The sequence below is a fragment of the Chiloscyllium plagiosum genome, chromosome 12 (assembly GCF_004010195.1).
Source record: "Chiloscyllium plagiosum isolate BGI_BamShark_2017 chromosome 12, ASM401019v2, whole genome shotgun sequence".
In the NCBI taxonomy this organism is placed as follows: Eukaryota; Metazoa; Chordata; class Chondrichthyes; order Orectolobiformes; family Hemiscylliidae; genus Chiloscyllium; species Chiloscyllium plagiosum.
This window is the reverse complement of record NC_057721.1, coordinates 44539966-44563379: the sequence shown is the minus strand read 5'-3', so window position 1 is coordinate 44563379 and position 23414 is coordinate 44539966. Positions and strand designations below refer to the sequence as shown.

Below are 23414 nucleotides of genomic sequence, written 5' to 3'. Positions count from 1 at the left end.
ATGTTAGATCACATGGAATACAGGGAGAACTAGCCATTTCAATACAAAACTGGCTTGAAGATGGAAGACAGTGGGTGGTTGTGGAGGGTTGCCTTTCAGACTGGAGGCCTGTGACTAGTGGAGTGCTACAAGGATCAGTGCTGGGTCCACTACTTTTCATCATGATTTAGATGTGAATATGTGAGATAATAGTAAGTTTGCAGGTGACACCAAAATTGGAGGTGTAGTGGACAGCGAAGAAGGTTACCTCAGAGTGCAATTGAATCTTGATCAGATGGGCCAATAGCCAAGGAGTTGCAGATGGAGTTTAATTTAGATGAATGTGGGGTACTGCATTTTGGAAAGACAAATCAGGGCAGGATTTATACACTGAATGGTAAGGTCTTGTGGAGGGTTAGTGAACAAAGAGACTGTGGAGTGCAGGTTTATAGTTCCTTGAAAGTGGATTGCAGGTAGATAGGATAATGAAGAAGGCATTTGGTAAGCTTTCGTTTATTGGTCAGAGTATCGAGTATTGGAGTTGAGAGGTCATGTTGTAGCTGAACAGGAAATTGGTTAGGCCACTTTTGGAATATTGTGTGCAATTCTGGTATCCCTCCAATTGGAACAATGTTGTGAAACTTGAAAGGGTTCAGAAAAGATTTACAAGAGTGTTGCCAGTGTTTGAGCTATAGGGAGAGGCTGAATAAGGTGGGCCTGTTTTCCCTGGAACATTGGAGACTGAGAAGGGGGACCCTGTGGAGGTTTATAAAATCATGAGGGGCATGGATAGGGTAAATAGACAAGGTTTTTTTTCCCTGGGGTGGAATAGTCCAGAACTAGAGGGCATAGGTTTAGGGTGAGAGGGGAAAGCTTTAAAAGGAACCTAAGGGGCAACTTTTTCATGCAGAAGGTGGTGCGTGTATGGAATGAGCTGCCAGAGGAAGTGGTGGAGGCTGGTACAATTACAGCATTTAAAAGGCATCTGGATGGGTATAGGAATAGGAAAGATTTAGAGGGATATGGGCCAAATGCTGGCAAATGGGACTAGATTAGGTCAGGTTTTCAGGTTGACATGGACAAGTTGGACCAAAGGCTCTTTTTCCATGCTATATATCTCTATGACTGTATGATGCTAGAGCTGGGGCATTTAATTGGGCAAGGCGGTGTCTAGTGTGGATCGCAGCACCTCCCTGCCTCTGTCCCAATGAAGTCTGGATTGGGAATGCTCATGGACTGCCTTCCAGTCCTGACACCAATTTAGGTGAAAGTAGCAAACAGCAAAAGTTGCGGCTCCACGAGCACTGTCAGCAGCTCGTATACTTTGTACGAATGTGTTGCTCCAAAATGAGTTGTTGCATTGCTTTCACAATTGTTGGCTGGTGTATCTCTGCTATAGCTCTCACCTTGGCAGGATCCAGGCAAAGATCTTTTGCTGTGAATACCCAACTTATGTACATGACTTCATGAAATCTTTGAATGCATCTTATTCTTGTTCAGCTTCAGGTTCATCTGATGAGCTCTCTCACTGGATTCTGATTGTGGTCAGCGATGGCTTCTTCCATTTTGTCTCCAAATACACGGACTAGTAGATCATCCATTATGTCTTCTAACGCAGGAAGATTACTGACAACCTTATGCTGTCTACATTGGTGCTCTTCCAGAACAGTGGAAATGCCAAGTGGCATAAGCAACAATCTGTAACCTTGAATGGTATCCAGGATAATTTTTGGAAAACACTTGCTTTCATTTAACTTCACTTACCAGTACCTATTTTTTATATCAAGGGCAAGCTCTGGTAATGTCTATTCAAAGAAATACAGCATATTGGAGCAGGAGTAGGCATTCAGCCCTTTCAGACTGCTCTACCATTCAATATAATCATGGCTGATATCCAGTTCAGTATCGTGTTCCTGCTTTCTCCCCAGATCCTTTGACTTTCTTAGTCCTAAGAACTGTATCTACGTCTTTCTTGAAACTCTACAATGTTTTGCCTCAACAGTTTCCTCTGACAGAGAATTCAACAAGCTCACCATCACTGGGTGAAGAAATGTCTCTTTATCTTTGGCCTGAAAGGCCTTCCTCATACCTTTAAAGCATGACCCTTCGTTCTGGAGTCAATGGTTATTGAGAACATCTTTCTTGTATCTACCCTGGCTAATTCTGTTAGAATTTTATAGATTTTATAGATTTTTATCTCATTCATCTGAACTCTATCGAATATAGTCCTAACCGATTCAGTCTTTCCCCATACATCAGTCCTGCCATCCCAGGAATTAGTCTAGCAAATCTTCTTTGTTCTCCCACAATAGCCAGAAAATCCTTCCTCAGATAAGGAGAGCAAAACCGCACATCATATTCCAGGTGTAGTCTTACCAAAACCCTGTACAGTTGCAATAAGACATCCCAATTCATGTAATTGAATCCTCTCACTATGAAGGCCAACATACCATTTGCCTTCTTCATCACTTGCTTACCTTCAGCGACTTGTATAAAAGGACACCAAGGTCTCATTGCACATTCCCCTTTCCCAATCTATCCTCATTCAGATAATAATCTGCCTCCCTCTTTTTTTACTATCAAAGTAGATAATTTCACATTTATCCATATTATACTGAATCTACCATGTATTTGCCCACTTGGCCAAATCACACTAGGGTTTCTTTGTATACTTCTCACAGCATACTTTCCCATCCAGTTTAGTGTCATCTGCAAACTTGGAGAAATGACATCAGCACGGTGGCTCAGTGGTTAGCACTGCTGCCTCACAGCGCCAAGGACCCAGGTTTGATTCCCGCCTTGGGCGACTGTCTTTGTGGAGTTTGCACATTCTCCCTGTGTCTGTGTGGGTGTGCTCTGGTTTCCTCCTGCAATCTCAAAGATGTGTAGGTCAGGTGAATTTGCCATACTAAATTGCTCATAGTGTTAGGTGCATTAGTCAAGGGTAAATATAGGGTAGGAGAATGGGTCTGCGTGGATTATTCTTCAGAGGGTCAGTGTGAACTTGTTGGGCCGAAGGGCTTGTTTCCATACTGTAGGGAATCTAATCTAAGCCACTACTATATATTATAATTAGTTAGGGTCTAAGCACTGATCCCTTGCAGTTCCCCACAAGTTACCGCCCACTGAAATAACTCCACATGGATGTCCTTGATACTATTTAGTTCCCTTGTAGCCAATTATCAGAGTGAACAGAACTCCTGACAGTCCTGCTGTTATCTGTCAACCAAGTCTCCCTGATTGGGCCAGACTATCAGCCCCGTTCAGGGAACTCATATTGAAGTGGTCCACCTGGTGGACCTCATTACAACCACTACACCTGGCACTTAGAAAAGACCTGTTTATTCCTAGTCTTTGTTTCCTGTCTGCAAACAGTTCTCAGTCCATTTCAATATACAGTCTCCAACCCCATTTGTTTTAATTTTGCATGCTAATCTCTTAATACTGGACCTTATTAAAAGTTTTCTGAAAATCCAAATAAACCACATCTATTGGCTCTACTGTACCTACTTTACTGGCTATATCTTCAATAACTTCCAGCAGATTTGTCAAGCACAACTTCTCCTTTGTAAGCCCATGCCAACTCTATCCAATCCAATTATTCAATGATTGGCATCGTGTGATCTCTTCAAAGATTTATTGAGATCCTTTGGATCTCCGCATACTCTCAGCTTTTCAAGTTCGCTTGCTGCTACTCTGCTGCTAATTGATTCCACAGCGGTTTCTTCGATATTCCCTTCATCGGTAGCTTTTCTATTGTGTCTTTTAAGAGGCATTTGAAGACACCTTGAACTCTCGTCAGCAGATGCCGAGTTAGTCTTACATTCTCATTTACATTGAAATTACATTCATCAGGAAGCCATAAAGTCACACAGCATGGAAGCAGTCCCTTCGGCCCAACTTGACCATGCTGACCAGGTTTCCTAAACTGAACTAATTCCATTTGCCTGTGTTTGGCCTATTTCCCTTTAACCCTTCCTATCCATGTACCTGACCAACTGGCTTTTAAATGTTGTAATTGTACCTGCCTCAGCCACTTCCTCTGACAGCTCATTCCATATACACACCATTCTCTGTGTGAGAAAGAAGCCCCTCAGGTCCCATTCCCATTTCATCTTAAACCTATGCCTTCTAGTTTTGGACTCCCCTGACCTGGTGAAAGACCTTGGCTATTCACCTCATCTATGCCCCTCATGATTTCATAAACCTCTCTAAAGTCATGCCTCAGCTTTCAATGCTCCAGGGAAAGATCCCAGCCTATCCAGCCTCTCCAGATCAGCAACTGTATCTTTGTAATATTCTAGAATTTGTTCATCAGTCAATGATCAGTGGCTAGCAAAACATTATGAATCAATTTTGGAAACTGTCAGGTTATCAGTCATAGAGTCATAGAGATGTACAGCACGGAAACAGACCCTTCAGTCCAACCTGTCCAAGCCAGTCCAATCACTTTAGTTGAGATAAATTAATTTTGCTTACTATCACTAACTAAATCTTTATTTTTCTCCCTGCTTTGAGCTTTCAGCTTCATTTATCTTCTTGGGAATGGGTACTGTTCCATCACATAGACTCAACCTTACCTTCAAAGGCTTCATGTATCATGGTACCTTCTTGCGCAATCTAGCAAGACTGCAAAACTCGTGTTGTTGCATAAAGTACCAGTTTATTTGATATTTTATATTCAATTAATACTCTCCTCTGAAGTCATCAGTCTAATAACAACCAATTTATTACCTTTAGATCTGATGAAACCCACATGTTTTATGCTGAAGAGCAATTTATCAGAAAAATTGGCTGATATCTCTCCAAAAGCCATCTGTATAGGCTTACTTTGCTTATTTCTAGCTATGATGTGGAGGTGCCAGTGTTGGACTGGGGTGGACAAAGTTAAAAATCACACAACACCAGGTTATAGTCCAATAGGTTTTTTTTGAAAGTACTAGCTTTCAGAGCGCTGCCCCTTCATCAGGTAACTAATGGGGCAGGATCATAAGACACAGAATTTATAGCAAAAGATCACAGTGTCATGCAATTGAAGCAATATATTGAACAAACCTAGATTACCGTTAAGTCTTTCATCTTTTAGAATGGATTGCAGGTTTCGGTTCATTTTATATAAATCTTAGATTTACATACTAATGAACCCACATCTCGAGGGCTTTCTTGAGAATGAGTTTCTCCTCTTTTTTTTGACATGCTTTCACAATGGGATTTCTTATCCCCACAACAATCCTATCTCTGATGAGATCATCTTTGAGTTGTCCAAATTTTCAGAAGTTGGTTTGATACGGCAGTGCTATCACATATAGAACAACAGTCTCCCTTCCCAAAGCTCTCATATACAACACATACCATTCAGAAGCAATATATTGACATAGGGTTCGACGTATGCCTTCAAACCCTCTCCTGTCTGAGTTCTCTTCTGCTCAGTGTCATTTCAGGTGCAATACAGCTTTGTAGCACTTTTTTCTCAGTTTTGATAAGAGGGTTGTAATTCTTATTTGCCCAATTATGTTATTTAATTCTTAGCTATTTCATAATTTTGTGAGTGAAGAAAGTTTCCAATTCTGTCTCCGCTATCATTTCCATAGGAGAGGGGGTTGGAAAATTAACAGCCATTGCGTTTCACCCAGCACCTAAAAGTTGCAGACTGTGGTGTTTAAATCATTCTCAATTGTGTTTTCTTTTAATTGGAGCTGGCACTCTTACAGCTCAGAAAATTCACCCAATTTCAACCACACACTTTTGACATCATGTCTTTAAATAATATGTTTAATGGCTTCCACAAACTAAAATGAAAGCAATCAACAGTAGAGGTGGAGATCACATGACAATGGTAAGCTCACTAGTAGGTCAAATAGTAATGAATTTTTCCACATAGATCTCTGCTGGGTGTACCGCTTGCTGCTAACTTGGCTTCTGGTGGCTCTGCCAGATATGGAGAGCTGATGGCCTCTAAATGGCCAGCAGTTCTCAGGGGGAAAAAAATGTCCGTGATCCCAGGGAAGGTGGTCGATTGCTGGCCTGCTTATCACTTGAGTAGCACAGGTTGCAGTATGCATTCTCAATACGGGATAACATAGTTCTCCACCTTATTGTCTGGATTAAATTCCCTAGGACCTTCTGCTAGGTGCACCTGCATCTTTATTTCAAATTGAACCTTTTATATCACATAAAAGTCAATGACGTCAGTATTTGTTTGTTAGCTTTGGAACTGTATGGGGTCAACCAGTAAAGTATCAAACAAATCAAATTGCTCACATCAGTTCTAGCTCCAAGTTTAAAGCCATGAAAATGACAACTAACACCAGGGTTCAAGTGTAGAATATGTTGCATGTTGCTCATGCACTTGTGCTGCAAATAACACTGGCATAAAATCCCTTGAAAAGTTTTAATCAACTTTAAAATATAATTAGGTAGATTACTTTTGTCAAGGAAGAGAATCTGTAAAATATTATTCTTCCTTGGTCCTGAATTTCTCAAATGGTTGACATTGTCCAACACACAAATTACAAAGCATCATGACATTCATTCAGTCCTCACGTTTCTACCTCTTTTAAAAATTCTATATTACCCTTTAACCACAAAGAGGGCATAGCTTCTGCCAATGCAGTTATCAAGTGGGATGCATGGCTAGCACTCAGACCTTCTCTTCTCTCTTACTTATGAGGCAACTAGCACCATTGCACAGAATATTTTTCACAAAGACAAAGTTGATTCAATACCTGGGCGTTGGACAATGACAGTGGTCAGTCCAGATGTGTCCTCCCCAATTTTGTACCAGATGTTGTTGGGGCTTAGTAGCCATTCCTCCACATGACAGTAGTATTTCCCACTATCACTAATGTCAGCTTTTAGTAAGACCAAGGTATAATGTCCAGCAAAAGGTTTTGCAACCTGCAGTCTCTCCTTCTTCTTGTCTCTTCCTAACCAGTCCTTGTACTCGACCACAGAGTCACGGTTTGATTTCAGGATCAGCTTGTCCGCTTTCTCCAGTGATGTTTGAACATACCATTGCACAGAGAATTGAGAGTCTGGTCTTGTTTGATTTGTGATGTGGCAGTTTAAATGAATATTGTCATTTTCTTTCACGACAATGTTTCTTTTTACTTGATTGACGTTTAAAATACAATCTGTAAGAAGAAAGATCAGGTCACATACAGAACAGTCATGAATACAAAATAAAAACTCATTTCTAAAATATTTTCCATTTTTTTCTCTTAAACATTTGAACAACCATAATAGTCTGCATTTCGTAGTCAATGGTGAAGTGACAACACTGGGGAGGGGGAGCCCAGAACTAGAGGGCTTAGGTTTAGGATGAGAGGGGAAAGATATAAAAGGGACCTAAGGGGCAACTTATTCACGCAGAGCATGGTACGTGTATGGAATGAGCTGCCAGAGGAAGTGGTGGAGGCTGGTACAATTGCAACATTTAAAAGGCATTTGGATGGGTATATGAATAGGAAGGGTTTGGAGGGATATTGGTCGGGTGCTGGCAGGTGGGACTAGATTGGGTTGGGATATCTGGTCAGCATGGACGGGTTGGACCGAAGGGTCTGTTTCCATGCTGTACATCGCTATGACTCTATGATTTTCTTGTTGTTAATTTAAATCTGCTGCCTGGTCAAGTGAATCTCCAGGTGTCCAACAATTGTAATCTCAACAAGCAGAGTCATCGGTCAGTTGCACTGAAGTATTCTCATAGACAGCAAACTCAGAAGCAAAATGCAGATTATGTTTCAAAGAAAGCAAAACATAACTGAGCCATACATGTGGGATTAAGGCAAAATCTGAATGATCACAAACAAACTCCTAAAAAAAAAATCAAAATATGATTTTGTTTCATATTTCAATGAAGAAATTTGGCTTTACACAAACACTACATCAGTTTTCTGGTCCGAGAAAGGTTGGTTAACAGCAATGATAAATCTAGCATGTCAGCAAAACCCTAGTTAGACCTTGTTCAGTATGATGCAACGTTTCAATGACTTACTGCAAAACTCATAGCATAAAAAAGGCAAGCTCTCATCAGTGCTGCTATCTTTAATTGTTTGCCGTCCAGCGATACTTTAACAAGACATGTTTGGCAAAATAAAGAATCACTGACAGCAACTTTCGGAGTTCTGTGTTCAATTACAAATGTGCAGACTCCGGAAATCACTGTCAGTTTCAGAGGAGTATTGGTGATGACTGCTGACAGATTTGCCATCATTATTGTTGTAAAATCCAAGACATCTTCTGCAGCTGGAGCAAGCTCTTCACAAAAATCTGCACTTGAGATAATTTACCTCTAGACAAGACAACTTTCTCCTCTACCTCATCTGTATGCTCCTCTCAGAGACTGCTAAAGAGTTACAGTGATTTAATCCATGTAACAGAGCAATCAACAGTGTTACAAGGATAGTTTATAATTAATTCTGCTTGGATGCCTTACCTTTTGAAGGATTGTGGTTTACATAAAAGAGGTCATCGACAGCTCATTGTGGATATTGGAACTGTTTTAAAAATAAAGTTTTCTTATAAACCACATACTTGGTAATTCCTTCTTGCTTTGCTGCCATCCCCTGGCAGCCCTGGTTTGAACAGTGTCTGGTTTACAGAGATTCTTGATTAATCTGGTTGAGTTAGAGGAAAGCCTGCTAAGAACATGTTAGTTGAGGATAGCCTACTAAGAACAAACAGATTTGTTAAATGCTTGTTAAGAATAAGCTGCCTCGCTGATCTCTCATTTCTGAAAAGGAAAACCTTTTGTTGAGTTCCGACGAAACCTATTTATTCTTTGGTGAGACTGATTGAGATTGTAATTCCTGAGTAAGTTGTGTCTATAATTCTTCAGAGATAACTGTGTACCATTAGTGACTTGACCACTCATGCCAGAACAACAGAGCAACACACTCTGGAATGTGCTATGCTTCATCCTTTTACCTTCAACAACAATCCCCATTGGCTAAAGTGTCTTTTTTTCCCAGAAAGCCAATCTCTGCAGAGGAATGGTTTATTTTCCTTCTTGAGAAGTGTCTGTGCATTTTGCAAATATTTAAAGGGATAAGCATTTATACTGTTATATTACTGATGGTAAATGTCAACCAATTATTTCTTGTTCATTGAGTAAGTTTTGTTTTGTTAATAAATTGATAATTTTATCTCATATGAAACCTTTAATAGATCTTGTTATTTTTAAAAACCCGATAAATAAAAAGTATTTAATGAATGAATCTTGGTACATTGTGGATTAGTAGGATGAGAGTGATGCACATTGGACGGCATCAAAATAGATAGACTAAGTACACTATACAAGAACAGTTCAAATGTTACCCAGTCAATGAACAAACTGAGAGATGTTTGAGTCATACTGATAGCTGTTCTACTACAGAAGAATTAAAGAGATTATTCAGTGATGAGCTAGATATTAGAAGATACTGAGGTTTAGTGTGACCCCATTAGGCCCAGCGACAATGATAGCTACAAAACCTGACTGAGAAACAGAGAAAGATGTCCAGCTTTTAATTTTCACTGGAATAATATTGCAATGATACTTTTTTTTGCTTTGCAATATTCATTGAGGCCATCAATGTGATGTACAACAAGCATTATATCCGAAAAGCTGCTGTGTTTGCAGCCTTATTGTGTGAATCTGTACCACATTAATATTTAATCAAAGCACTCACATATTACCATACCAATTGTAATGTTACTCCTCCTGGTAACTTAAAAATAACTTGCAGATTGTAAGTTCCTCAGATTGCATGGTAACATGTAAAGGAACTAAAACAACAAAAACACTTTCATTTGCAAACCAATTCCTGGAAAATGAATCACTGTATGGAATAGAAGGTTTTAGAATAATGTTTAAAAATTGCAATCACTCCCTTTCAGTATATTGTAGAGTATGTTGAAAACTACACTGCAGAAACGATGGCTGGAGGTCTAGGAACATTTTATAGACATTGCTGCCAAAATTCCATGGGTGTTCTGGCACACTTCTACCATATCTTCAGAAACAATTCAAGAAAGCTCTGCAGTGAGGATCAAAGCCCAGGCATGACGCCTTCTACAGATCCTTGTTGAGAGCAGAATTGCTACCCACCATCTACAAGATGTGTGCTGTAAGGCTGGATATGATCATAGACAGGAACTCCCACACAGGAGTTCACAGTCTCCTGGTTTCAAAGGAATAGTGGACAGGCAGCACAGTCGGGTGGGAGGATGTGTTTCAGCTTATCCATTTTCACATGTGGGGCTCACCTGAATTACATTCTGGACCTATGAAGAATTCTCAGCAATTTTGTTATTCCTTGTAAATGGACCCAGGTACATATTATATTCCATTGTGACAGGATAGACCCTAACTCATAGCATCCTCTCCAAAGCAGCATTTGAGAGATGGACTGATTAGGATGGCTGCATATTATAATTATTTAAGTTAAATGACTTCAATTCTTATTAACCTTGGTGGGAGCATTTATACTGGATGTGCCGAAGGTGTTCAAACCCCTTGTGCCTCAAGACACCCCAGCCTGGAGTCGATATTTGTTTAAAAATTGTTGCTTTAAGCAGCAGTGTTCAAAACAAAATGCTGATTTCACAGTTTTGGAAAACAAACATTACAGTACTGACCTGCCACTAGCATGTCATCCACTTGAAATTAGCTGAGTGCTGCTGACTGTATTCCCCAAAATTGTACATGATCTGGCAAGCAAAGCAAATAGACTGAAACTATACAGATGACAGCTTCCAGACAAAAGGATTTAGAGAGCCTTGTGTGGCACTCTCAGGCTGTAGAGAAGCACAATGAATCTACTATACATAGTGATTAATGGAGCTGAGTGGATCAGGAATACATTAATCAATAATATGTTGCTGCACTATATTGAAGTTCATCTAATAAGTGTCAGTGGTGTTCAGTAGTATTTGCTTCCACTCCAAGGACGACTTTGATATCCCTCACATTATTTTGAAATATAAAATGGATCAATTATTTCCAAATTTTAAAAACAATGCCTTTAATTTCTCCACTTCAACATCATCCCTGCTAGCAGTTTCTAGCAGTGTATCATTATGGATATTTGAAAGAGAGCACAGTCTGCAAAAGGCGGCAATCCAATTTACCACACATTCTGTACTCACAGCACTTCATTTAATGCCTCATTTCTTAGACAAATGCTAGTCCTGTCATGATGAATAGGTTTAGATAGATTAATACTTTGTTTACAGTAAGGATTGATGGCTGGAAAAATGAACCAAGAAATGAAATGAGAAAATATAAAGAAAGCATAGTTTTTTTTTTCTATTTCTGCACATTGAAAAATAATAGCGTAAATAATCAAATATATGCAAGCTCATGTTATAGAGCCACAAAAAGAAAGGGAGGGGAATATCTAAGGGCACTATCTCCACTAGATTTTTAACTTTTTCTAGATTATCATAGGATTAATCTCTTATGCACAAGAATGTGGACCCAGATTCAGATACCATAAACAGGCAGACAGATAAACCAGCACACAGATAAACATTGAATATAGATCATACAACAATACAGCACAGTTCAGGCTCTTCGGCCCACAATGTTGTGCCAGCCTTTTATACTACTCTAACATCAAATTAACCTACTTACCCTTCATTTTACTATCATCCATGTGCCTATCCAAAAGTCATTTAAATGTCCCTAATGTATCTGACTCTACTACCACTGCTGGCAGTGCATTCCATACACCCACCACTCTCTGTGTAAAGAACCTACCTCTGACATCTCCCCTAAACCTTCCTCCAAACATCTTAAAATTATGCCCCCTCATGATAGCCATTTGCGCCCTGGGAAAATGTCTCTGGCTATCCACTCTATCTAGGCCTCTCATCATCTTGTATACCTCTATCAAGTCACCTCTCATCATTCTTCATTCCAGTAAGAAAAGCCCGAGCTTCCTCAACCTTTCTTCATAAGACATGCCCTCCAATCCAGGCAGCATCCTGGTAAATCTCTTCTGCGCCCTCTCTAAAGCTTCATCATCCTTGCTATAATGAGTCAACCAGAACTGAACACAATATTCCAAGTGTAGTCTAAACATGACTTTATAGAGCTGCAGCATGACCTCACAGCTTTTAAACTCAATCTCCTTGCCAATGAAAGCCAATACACTGTACGCCTTCTTAATAACCCTATCAATTTGGGTGGCAATTTTGAGAGATCTATGGACATGGACCCCAAGATCCCTCTGTTCCTCCACACTGCCAAGAATCCCACCTTTAACCCTGTAATCTGCACTCAAATTTAACCTTCCAAAATGAATCACTTCACACTTTTCCAGGTTGACCGCCATCTGCCACTTATCAGTCCAGTTCTGCATCCTGTCAATGGCCCATTGCAACCTACAACAGCCCTCCACACTAGCCACCACTCCACCAACCTTCATGTCATCAACAAACATACTAACCCACCCTTCCACTTTCTCATCCAAGTCATTTAGAAAAATCACAAAGAGCAGAGATCCCAGAACAGACTCACATGGAACACCACTAGTCACCGAGTTCCAGGCTGAATACTTTCCATCTACTACCCTCTGTCTTCAATGGGCCAGCCAATTCCGTATCCAGACAGTCATATTTCCATGCATGCCATGCCTCCTTACTTTCTGAATAAGCCCATCATGGGGAACTTTATAAAATGCCTTGCTAAAATCCATGAACACCACATCCACTGCTCGACCTTCATCAACATGTTTGTCATATCCTGAAAGAATTTCATAAGGTTTGTGAGGCATGATCTGCCTCTCACAAAGCCATGCCAATTACCTCTAATCAAGCTATACTTTTCCAAATAATCATAAATCCTTTCTCTCAGAATCCTCTCCAATAATTTGCCCACTACCGACATAAGACTGATTGGCCTGTAATTCCCAGGATTATCCTTATTCCCTTTCTTAAATAAGGGAATAACATTTGCCATCCTCCAATCATCTAGTAAAACTCCAGTAGACAGTGAGGGCACAAAGATCATTGCTAAAGACGAAGCAATCTCTTCTCTCGCTTCCCGTAGTAACCTTGGGTATATCCTGTCTGGCCCAGGGTTCTTATCTATCCTCATATTTTTCAAAATTTCCAGTACATCCTTGTTCTTAACATCAACCTGTTCGAGCATATCAGGATAAAATGAGGATTGCTGATGCTGGAGATCAGAGTCAAGAGTGTGGCACTGGAAAGGCACAGCAGGTCAGGCAGCATTCGATGAGCAGGAGAAGTGATGTTTCGGGCATAAGCCCTTCATCAGGAATCATCACCTTTGACAACAACCCCATTACTTCTGCACATTTCCATAATCTGCCTCTCAATCTGCTCCTCGTGTCTCTGTTGCTACTGGGGGGGAGGTCTATGAGATGTATGTACAATACAGGATCTGGGTTTCATGTTCCCTGACCTGTGAGTTTGAAGATGGCATTGGGGATAGCAGGTGAGATGCAGAGAGTGGCCCTCTCTGCTGCCCAGTTCAGAAATTTGCAGACAGCCTGACTGTCCTTTGGTCTATTAAAGCATTTAAGTATCTAACGAATGGCCGATTAAAATGGTGACTCAGTGGTTAGCATTACTGCCTCACAGCACCAGGGACCCGGGTTCAATTCCAGCCTTGGGTGACTGTCTCCACAGAATTTGCACATTCTCTCTGAGTTTCCTCTGGGTGCTCCAGTTTCCTCCCACAGTCAAAAGATGTGCAGGTTTGGTGGGATTTCAGGAATGGATGGGAAGCACTTCAGAGGTTGGTATAAAACCTGATGGACTGAATGGCCTCTGCCTGCACTGTAGGGATTCTACAAAAGACCTAGTCTTGCTGCTACTGGAATTTTAACCTTGGTGGTGGAAAGCTCATGCCATGAAGGAAGCCCAGCATCTTTCGCTGTGTGACCTCAGGAAGTAATGGTAGTGGTGGTTTGGACTGGGGGGGGGGGGGGGAAGAGAGAGGGAGTTGGTGCTGTAATCCATACCATGGGCCTCTTGAACCTGACCGCCTCACAACTTCTCATCACCCCTTCGAGAGATAGGTCCTCATCAGATCCCTTAGCAGGGATCTCCGGCTGGGCCTAGAGAGTTGTCAGCTTCAATTAGGTCTCCACTCTCTAAGGCAGGATGTGCTCCTGAGGTGAGGGTGGAGTTGCACCTGAAAGCGATTAACTGTGTTCTCTGTTATAAATTGCCAATGGACAAATAAGGAAACAAAGTTAGTGTAAGAGTGAGACAAAGGCCAAAAGAGTATTAACTGGGAATTTGGTTTGAAGTGGGAATGTGGTGTTGAGGGACAAATAGCGGCACGGTGGCACAGTGGTTAGCACTGCTGCCTCACAGCGCCAGACACCTGGGTTCAATTCCCGTCTCAGGCGACTCTCTGTGTGGAGTTTGCACACTCTCCCTGTGTCTGCGTGGGTTTCCTCCGGGTGCTCCGGTTTCCTCCCACAATCCAAAAATGTGCAGATTAGGTGAATTGGCCATGCTAAATTGACCGCCGTAGTGTTAGGTGAAGGGGTAAATGTAGGGGAATGGGTCTAGGTGGGGTGCACTTCGGCGGGTTGCTGTGGACTTGTTGGGCCGAAGGGCCTGTTTCTACACTAAGTAATCTAATCTAAAAAAGTGTCGTCTCTAGACGGAAAGGTGAGCAAGAGAGATAAAAGCTATGGATTAAAAAGCCTATTTGCAATGAGACCAATGGGTGAATGACATCTGGAACAATGCAATGAGAGTGCAGAGAAAGCAGCTACTTGGTGAGCAGGATAGGTGAATGTTTCCAGTCTTTCAAGTAAAGGTAAGACTTTCAGTTTGTATTTAGGTCTCTAGCCTTTTTCTCTTTTCTGAAAAATAGCTCAAGTATAAGATTGATTCTTATGCTTTTAAGAGATAATTAAAATAATAATGTGTAAAAAACAGGCATTCTTGAGTAATTACTTCATAACTTAAATATGACGGTGGTGGCAGGACTGGTGATGTGTTGCTGCTGCAACAAGTGGGAGTTTCTGGACACCAGGGTGATCCAGAGTTAACACATCTGGATTAAGTGTTTCCATTCTGAGCAATTTCAGATCCAAGTTGAGATGCTGGAAAATGTACATGGACACATTGTTCCAAAAGTCGTCACACCATTCAGACTAGGTCATTAAAATTCAAATTTGGTCTGTCATCAAGGGAAAAATGGTTTGTAATGGAGTTTAATGCGGACAAGTGTGAGGTGATTCACTTTGGTCAGAGTATCTGGAATGCAAAGTACTGGGCTAATGGTAAGATTCTTGGTAGTGTAGATGAGCAGAGAGATCTCAGTGTCCAGGTACACAGATCCTTGAAAGTTGCCACCCAGGTTGACAGGGTTGTTAAAAAGGCATACAGTGTTTTAGCTTTTATTAATAGAGGGATCGAGTTCCAGAACCATGAAGTTATGTTGCAGCTGTACAAAACTCTGGTGCGGCCGCACTTGGAGTATTGTGTACAGTTCTGGTCACCGCATTATAAGAAGGATGTGGAATTTTTGGAAAGGGTGCAGAGGAGATTTACTAGGATGTTGCCTGGTATGGAGGGAAGGTCTTACAAGGAAAGGCCGAGATACTTGAGGCTGTTTTCGTTGGAGAGAAGAAGATAGGGTGGACAGGGCGAGCATGAGGAGGCATAGCTTTAAATTGAGGGGTGATAGATATAGGACAGATGTCAGAGATAGTTTCTTTACTCTGAGAGTAGTAAGGGTATGGAATGCTTTGCCTGCAACGGTAGTAGATTCGCCAACTTTAAGTACATTTAAGTCATTGGACAAGCATATGGACGTACATGGAATAGTGTAGGTTAGATGGGCTTCAGATTGGTATGACAGGTCAGCGCAACATCGAGGGCCGAAGGGCCTGTACTGCGCTGTAATGTTCTATGTTCTATATGTTCTATGTATGCGGACCTAGGGAATAGTGTTCAAGGAGCTTCAGCCCCTGTGATTATCCAACAAGTTTTTGTAAGCTTTGTGGATGTGAATGGAGACTGCAGGGAGGCTGAACACACTGACCATGACACTATACTATGAGGAGGAAATAGGAATGCAGTGGTTTTAGGGGACTGTTTAATTAGGGAGATAAACACTGTTCACTGTAGTGTGAGCACAAATTCCAAAGGCTGACTTTATCAGCCTGGTGCCAGGTTAAGGACATCTCCTCAGGGTCAGAGAAGAACTTGGAATCAGAGGGGAGGGATCTAAGTGTCATCATCCAATTTTGGGAGAAGGGATATGTAGGTTTACAAAGCAAAAGGATATGCCATTACAAGGCAGTTATTTGGATAATGAAGTGCAGAGTGGAACATGAAGTTGTAGCATATACAAACATAGAAAATTAGGACCAAATAGGGAAAATGGGGAAAGAAAATGGCAAAGGTACTGTTGTTGGCTCTTTATTTAAATGTGCATAGTATTCTAAATAAAATAAATGCAAACAGTAGCACAAATTGAGGTTAATAGGGTTAACAGCCATTATGGAGACATGGAAACAAGGAGATCAAATCTGGGGACTAAATATTCATTAGTTTATGGATTAAGGTAGTTAGTTAGCTCAGTTGGCTGTACAGCAGGTTTAAAAGCAAGGTGATGCCAACAGTATGGGCTCAATTCACCTTCTCATCCTCTCGCCTTGTCTGAGGACTAGTACCCTCAGGTTAAACCACCACCAGTCATCTCACCCTCAAGAGAAAGCAACCTGATTGTCTACTAAGACATTAGTGTCTTTATGTTTACCTGATACATGACTTCAAAAGAACAAACAGGAAGGAAAGGATGGTGTGGTCGCTTTGCTTGTATGAGATGGAATAAGTATGATAGCAAGAAATGATGTTTGATTAGAAAGTTTAGAATCCATATGGATGGAAGTAGGAAATTATAAGGGGAAAAAGACACTAGTGTGAGTAGTTTCCATGATCTTATGTGTAGCTATGCTGTATGACAAATAATAAATCAGGAGTTAAAGAGGGCTTGAAAAAGGCAGTACATTAATCATGGGTGACTTTAATCTTCATGTCGATCAGAAAAAAAACAAATTGGCAGAGGTAGTCATGAGGAAGAATTAATACAATGTATTTTGGACAGTTTTCTAGAACAATATGTTGTTCATTGAACTAGGAATCAGGCCATTTTGAATGTGTAATAAGGCAGGTACAATACATGATCTCAGAGTAAAATATCCCTTAGGAAACAATAACCACAGCATGGTAAAATGATGCTTTCAGTTTGAGAATGACAAACTTGGACAGAAACAAATGTGCTAAATTTAAATAAGGTAATTGCAAAGGAAGGAATATACAGTTGGATAAAGTTGACTGGGAAATTAGTTCCAATGAAACATAGGAAACAGCAGCAAGTAAACCATTCAAGTCTGATCTGCCATACAATATCATCATGGCTGATCATCCAACCTGTTCCAGCTTTCTCTCAGTTTAGCAGAAGAAAGTGGCTGTAGTTCATGACTCACAAAAAAGATATGTCCCAGAGAGAAATAAGGTTTCTAGGAAGGGGACAAACCAAACATGGTTAACCAACAAAGTTAAGAATAGCATCAAATTGAAAGGAAAATAAACAATGTGGCAAAGATTAGTGCTAAGTCAGAGGATTGGACAAGTTTTAGAAACCAACAAAATATGACTAAAAATATTATAAAGATGGAGATCATAAACTTTGAGAGCAGGCTAGTAAGTCTTTTCAAAACATAATATTATTAATACATTATATTATAAATAAATATATATATATATATATTTAAACATGTATTATTAAATATATAAAAAGGAACAGAGAGACCAAAGTGAACATAAGCCCTTCAGAGAATGAGGTTGAGGAAATAGTAATTGGGGAACCATGAAATGAAACCATAAGAAGGTGAATAAATACTTGGCATCAGTCTTCATGGTAGAAGACACTTTTGGCATTATAAAATGATTAATCAAGGGCAAGAGTGGAGAGGAAGTACGTACAATAATTATCATTAGAAAAAAAAGTACTAGGGAAACTAATGGTGCTAAAGGCAATGGACCTGATGGATTGCATCTGGGATGTTAAAGGAAGTAGCTATGGCGATAGTAGATGCATTGGTAGTAATCTTTCATGAATCCCTAAATTCAAGAAAAGTCTCAGCAGATTGCAAAACTGCCAATGTAATGCCTTTTTTTCAAAAAGGGAAGAAGCCAAATAAAATGACTATAGTTCACTTAGCTTAATATCCATCTTTGGAAAAGTGTTGGAGTCTAATTTAAAGGATATAATAGCACAGCATTTAAAAAAATACATAATCAAGCACAGACAGTTGGATGCATGAAGGGGACATTATATATGGCAAATTTATTGGGCCATTTTGAGAAGGTAACAGGCAGGATAGATAAAGGGGAACCAGTGCATGTAATCTACTTGAATTTCCAAAAGATGTTTGATAAGGTAACACATATAAGACTACTTAACGGTGCTGGGGATAGTATATTAGCATGGACAGAGGATTTGTTAACTCACACAAAGTAGGGAATAAAATATGGGACACTTTCAGGATGGCAACTGTAATAATGGAGTTCCACAGGAACAAGTGCTGAGTTCACAATTATTTATCTGGGTGAGGGAAGTGAATGTAGAAGTGAATGTATTATCACCAAATGTGTGGATGACACAAAAATAAATGGGAAGACAAGTAGTGAGGATGACACAAAAAAGAGGGATTTAGACAGGTTAAGTAAGTGTGCAATAAGTTGGTAGTTGGAATATAATGTGAGAAAATGTGAGGTTATGCACATTAGCATGAAAAATGGAGGAGTTGATAATTATATAAATGGAGAAAGACTGCAGAAAGCTACAGTATCATGTTCAGAAGGTAAAAATAATGATGTTTTATTCAATGGGTGAATGACTAACTTTTACATGTACATCTTACAGTTTACGGGATTGTTACGGGATTTACGGAATTCCCCACTGGAATCATCTTAGCAAACGATGTGCAGATTACATGCACTGTAAAATCCAGCTCATAAAGCCACACAAGTAAACATAACTTGGAGGTGCCGGTGTTGGACTGGGGTGGACAAAGTTAAAAATCACACAACACCAGGTTATAGTCCAACAGGTTTATTTGGAAGCACTGCTTTTCGAGCGCCGCTCCTTCATCGGATGGTTGTGGAGGTTAAGATCATGCTCACAGAATTTATAGGCAAAGGAGTCCAGTGCCATGGAGATGTGATACAGTAAACAATCTTAGATTAGAACTTTCATCTTTTATAATGGGATATGCTGGTTTCAGTTCTTTGATATGTAAATCTCAGAGCTTCGTTTAAATTACATTCTCAAGATAGCTCAGCTTTTTAAACAAAACCCTCTGTGTAGTTTAACAACATTTTACATGGATTCATGCAGTGTTTGAGCAAAATGAAATGTAATTCTGCAAAAACAAAATTCACCCCATAAGCTTATATGTGTGTGCATGTAGGAATGATAGATTGAGTGTACCTATGAGTGTGCATATGGGTGTGTGTGTGCACATGATAGTGTGTGTGTGTGTAAGCTTGGCTAAGTATGTGTGAGTATGATGTGGTATGCGTGAGAAGGTGCGTGTGTCGGTATGAATGCGGGGGGTGTATGAGTGTGCATATTTGCCAAGAGAAATTACAGTTAGACATAGATAGGAACAGAATTACATGACTGCATAAATTTTTAAAATCAGAAGATCTTGTTTTAATTTTATTACAACTACTTTATATTGTTTATTTGTTACATTTTTGTCCTCTATTCCTACTCCTGCAACATTTTTTTCTTTTTTCTATCTATGCAACCTTAACATCATCTTGTGAATTAAAAAAGAACATTTGTTTGAGAAACAAAAGTGTCTTTCAACAATGACTTTGAAACAATCAGAACCTAATGATATGCCAGGAGCTCCAGAATTGTCAGAACTAGAAATGGAAAGGGTTAATGATCTTGAGAATGGGACTATTAATAGGTCAATCTGTATTTCTAATTACAGCTCCTTGTTGGTGAGTAACATAGCAACAGATTAAATACACCAATTATCTTATCAAGGGAAAACTAAATAAAAGGATTTTTTTAGTCCAAGCAAAGTAATACAGTCTGTGCTAGGTAAAACACTTTATTAGAGGTTGTCAGTCAAATCCTGCTCAACAGAATTCTGCTGGAGCCATCTTAGAATAAAGGTTGAAATGTTATTTTATCCCTTTTGGCATTATAACTGAGCAATCATTCAAGGTAATTTGTGCTATCCTTGTCAATGGATCGGAAATATATAGTAAGTGATTAGGGACTGATTTAGGATGACTAGCGCACAAAAAAGCTGAATGCACATTTGAAGGAGGAAGAATGACTCTAATGTTCAAAGTCTATGAAATTCAAAAGGCCTGAAATGAATATAAGGAGTGCAAACTCCATGCTGCCAGCTCACTACCATTATTGTAACACAGCCAGTGTGATGTGCATTTTTCAGTGGCTGCATGTCTCAGTGGGATGTGGAAATTCATAAGAGACTAGCACTGATGAAAGCTTGTCTGCATTTCTTAAAGTCTGTTTGTACCTCTTAAAATATAAGTGCCATCTAGCTGTCACAGTTTCTGGAAGAAGAGAGAATCCGATGATGATCATCCCTGAAATATGACACAAAAGGTATTCTCTGTTGCAACTCTGGCAGCATGAGTTCAGGAGATGGATATTGGACAAGGAGGGCTTCCATTCAGACACTGCAAAGGCACGGTCATGGTCAATACTTGTAACATTGCCATGAAGATCAGGGTGCAGTGCTGTACGATGTTCAATAACCTCATGTGAGTGGTTGACATCAGTGAGTACATTTTCAAGCCTATTCTTCCCAGCAAGAAAGTGAAGCATTAATCAATTTATGCACTATAGCCCCAAACCTGATACAACATAGTAGCAGCATGGTCAGTTTCAAAGATAGCAGCAGAAAGCCACTCAACAACTGAGTTTTGCAGTGGAAACCCAGAGAGCTGCAGTTACCAGTGTTCAGATTGGTTTACTCAGGGTTGCACAGCAATACAATAATCCATCCTCTAACACATTACTAGGATTGTTGAGGCACCAACACAAGGAAACAGCAGTGGGTCTGTAAAATGCAAACTATTGTTATCTCTCAGAATGGTAATATTCATCCTTCCATTACTGCTACTCCACCAGTACTCTGTCAACTCGTTAGCCCATACTGAGGTGGTGTTGTCCCACAACAGGACCTCCACAGATTGCAAGGTCAGCTTCAGTTTCCCCCATTGTAAGCTATCAGCCTTCCTCTAGCTGTGTTGCAGCCAAAGGGGTGGCACTTTTTAAAAAATTCTTTCTTGGGTGTGGGCATTGGTGACAAGACCAGCATATTTTGCTCATCCTGAACTGTCCTTGAACAGAATGGCTTGCTGGGCCATTTCAGAGGGCAGTTAATCCTTAAGGACATTGTTGTGTATCTGGAGTCACACATAGGTCAGGCTTACCACCCCATCTCTTCTGCAGAGGAATATGATTGACAAGCAAAGGCAATCTTAAGATAGGTACTGGAGAAATACACAGGGAGATTAGTTCACATTTGTAAGCAATGTTGCATTCTTTAATTGATCAAGTTAGATTGGAATGTTTTGTGTTGGTTTTTATTTCAGCTTTGTGGGGCCGTAATATTCAGCACCATTGGGCTGTTGAAATGGGACTACTGCTGAGTGGGGAATTGGAAATGTATTCTGGCACTGCAGTTGGATGAGCAGATTCAGAATCACTTATTTGGAATTGGGATGAGTTGCTTGCCTTCTTGCTGCTCCTTTTTCTTCTTTTGTCACTTGCTATATATCAGGTGGCAATATCAGTGCCCTTATGAAATTGATGAAAGTGTACAAGACACAGGGCACCATAAAGTATCATCATATACAACTGGAAGTGAGGGTGGGCCACTCTGTCCCACAAACTTCCAGATCCATTCAGTAAGATCAGTGATGATCTGATTGTAATATGTAATCTACATTCCTACCTCTCTGTGATGACCTTTCACCCTTTGCTTGTTAAAGATCTATCAAGGACTCACTTCCACTGCCTTCTGAGGAAGAGCATTCCAATGACTCATCAAATTCTGTCATCAAAACACTTCATCTCTGTCTTAAAATGGGTGACCCTTTATGTTGAAATATTCTCCCACTCAACACCCACCCATCAGAACTCCTCAAGTTCTTATACGTTTTAACCAAGTTAGCACTAATTCTTCTAAACTCCAGTGATGTAAGCCTAGGCTGTCCAACGTTTCCTCAGATGACAACCACCTGTTGCATGTATTAGTCTAGTAAATCTTCTATGAAGTAACTCCAATGAATTTACATCATTGCTTAAATAAAGACATAAATACTGTACTCTAGATGTGGTCTCACCAATGTCCTGTATAACTGAAGCATAATCTCTCTACTTTTATATTAAATTCTCTCTAAATCAATGATATCATTCTAATAGCTTTCGTCATGATAACTTTTTGTAATGCAGGCATCCTCTCACAACTCAGTTAATATGCTTCTCTTTTGTTCTTCCTGCTGAAATGAATAGCTTCATATTTTCCCAAATTTCCATTCCACGCCTTCCCCTCTTTTTGAAGAAAGGAGTTACATTTGTTATTTTCCATTCAAATGGAACATTTCCCAAATCTGGGAGTTTTGAAAGAGAAAAACCCTTTGACTATCAAATTAGCCATTCTTTTTAAGACCTTAGAAGTCCATCAGGTTCACTGGTCAGTTCAGGCTCCAACGTGTAGGATTACTCAATGGAAGTCCAAGCTGTTGAAGAGCCACTACAGTAATTGATTGTGTGAATGATGAAATGTGGAATGCATACTAGAGTCACAAACCAGGTGATCGGTAGCTGGCCCTTGTGATTGATAACTACCCTCTGGTCTCCTGTGCTGATGGTATGATGGGCACAGTAGAGGTACCATGCAGCTGCCAGGAAACTAAAGCACTGACTGACATGATACACATGATGAGTACAATCAAAGTTCTTCTGTATATTGAGCTTGCAATTGAAGTAGATTTCTGAATACACACGTGTTGTCTGCAAAATAATGTAAAGGCAGATAATTACTCCTTGCAAAGTGAGGAAGCTTGTTACCCTGATGATGCCATGTCTTTACTCCGCTAGTTTCCCTGTGCCCTTTCTTTATGTTGATGGTTGATGACCTCCATTGGATAATAGAACATAGAACAGTACAGCACAGAACAGGCCCTTTGGCCCTCGATGTTGTGCCAGCCTTTTATCCTACTCTACGATCAAACTAACTTAATGCACTTCATTGTACTAATTTCCATGTGCTTATCCAAAACTTATTTAAATATCCCTAATGCCTCTGACTCTATTGCCACTGCTGACAGTGCATTCCATGCAACCACCACTCTCTGTGTAAAGAACCTACCTCTGACAACTCCCC

At 40.1% G+C, this 23414-nt stretch overlaps 1 protein-coding gene across 1 annotated transcript in view; it reads right to left on the bottom strand.

The window, feature by feature from the left end:
* The window catches only part of LOC122555183 (immunoglobulin superfamily member 3-like), a 243563-nt gene that overhangs the window by 29438 nt on the left and 190711 nt on the right, over positions 1-23414 (bottom strand). Inside the window, exon 7 of the mRNA XM_043700921.1 lies at positions 6705-7112. Coding sequence (XP_043556856.1) covers positions 6705-7112 — 408 coding nt within the window. The remainder of the gene's footprint in view (positions 1-6704; positions 7113-23414) is intronic.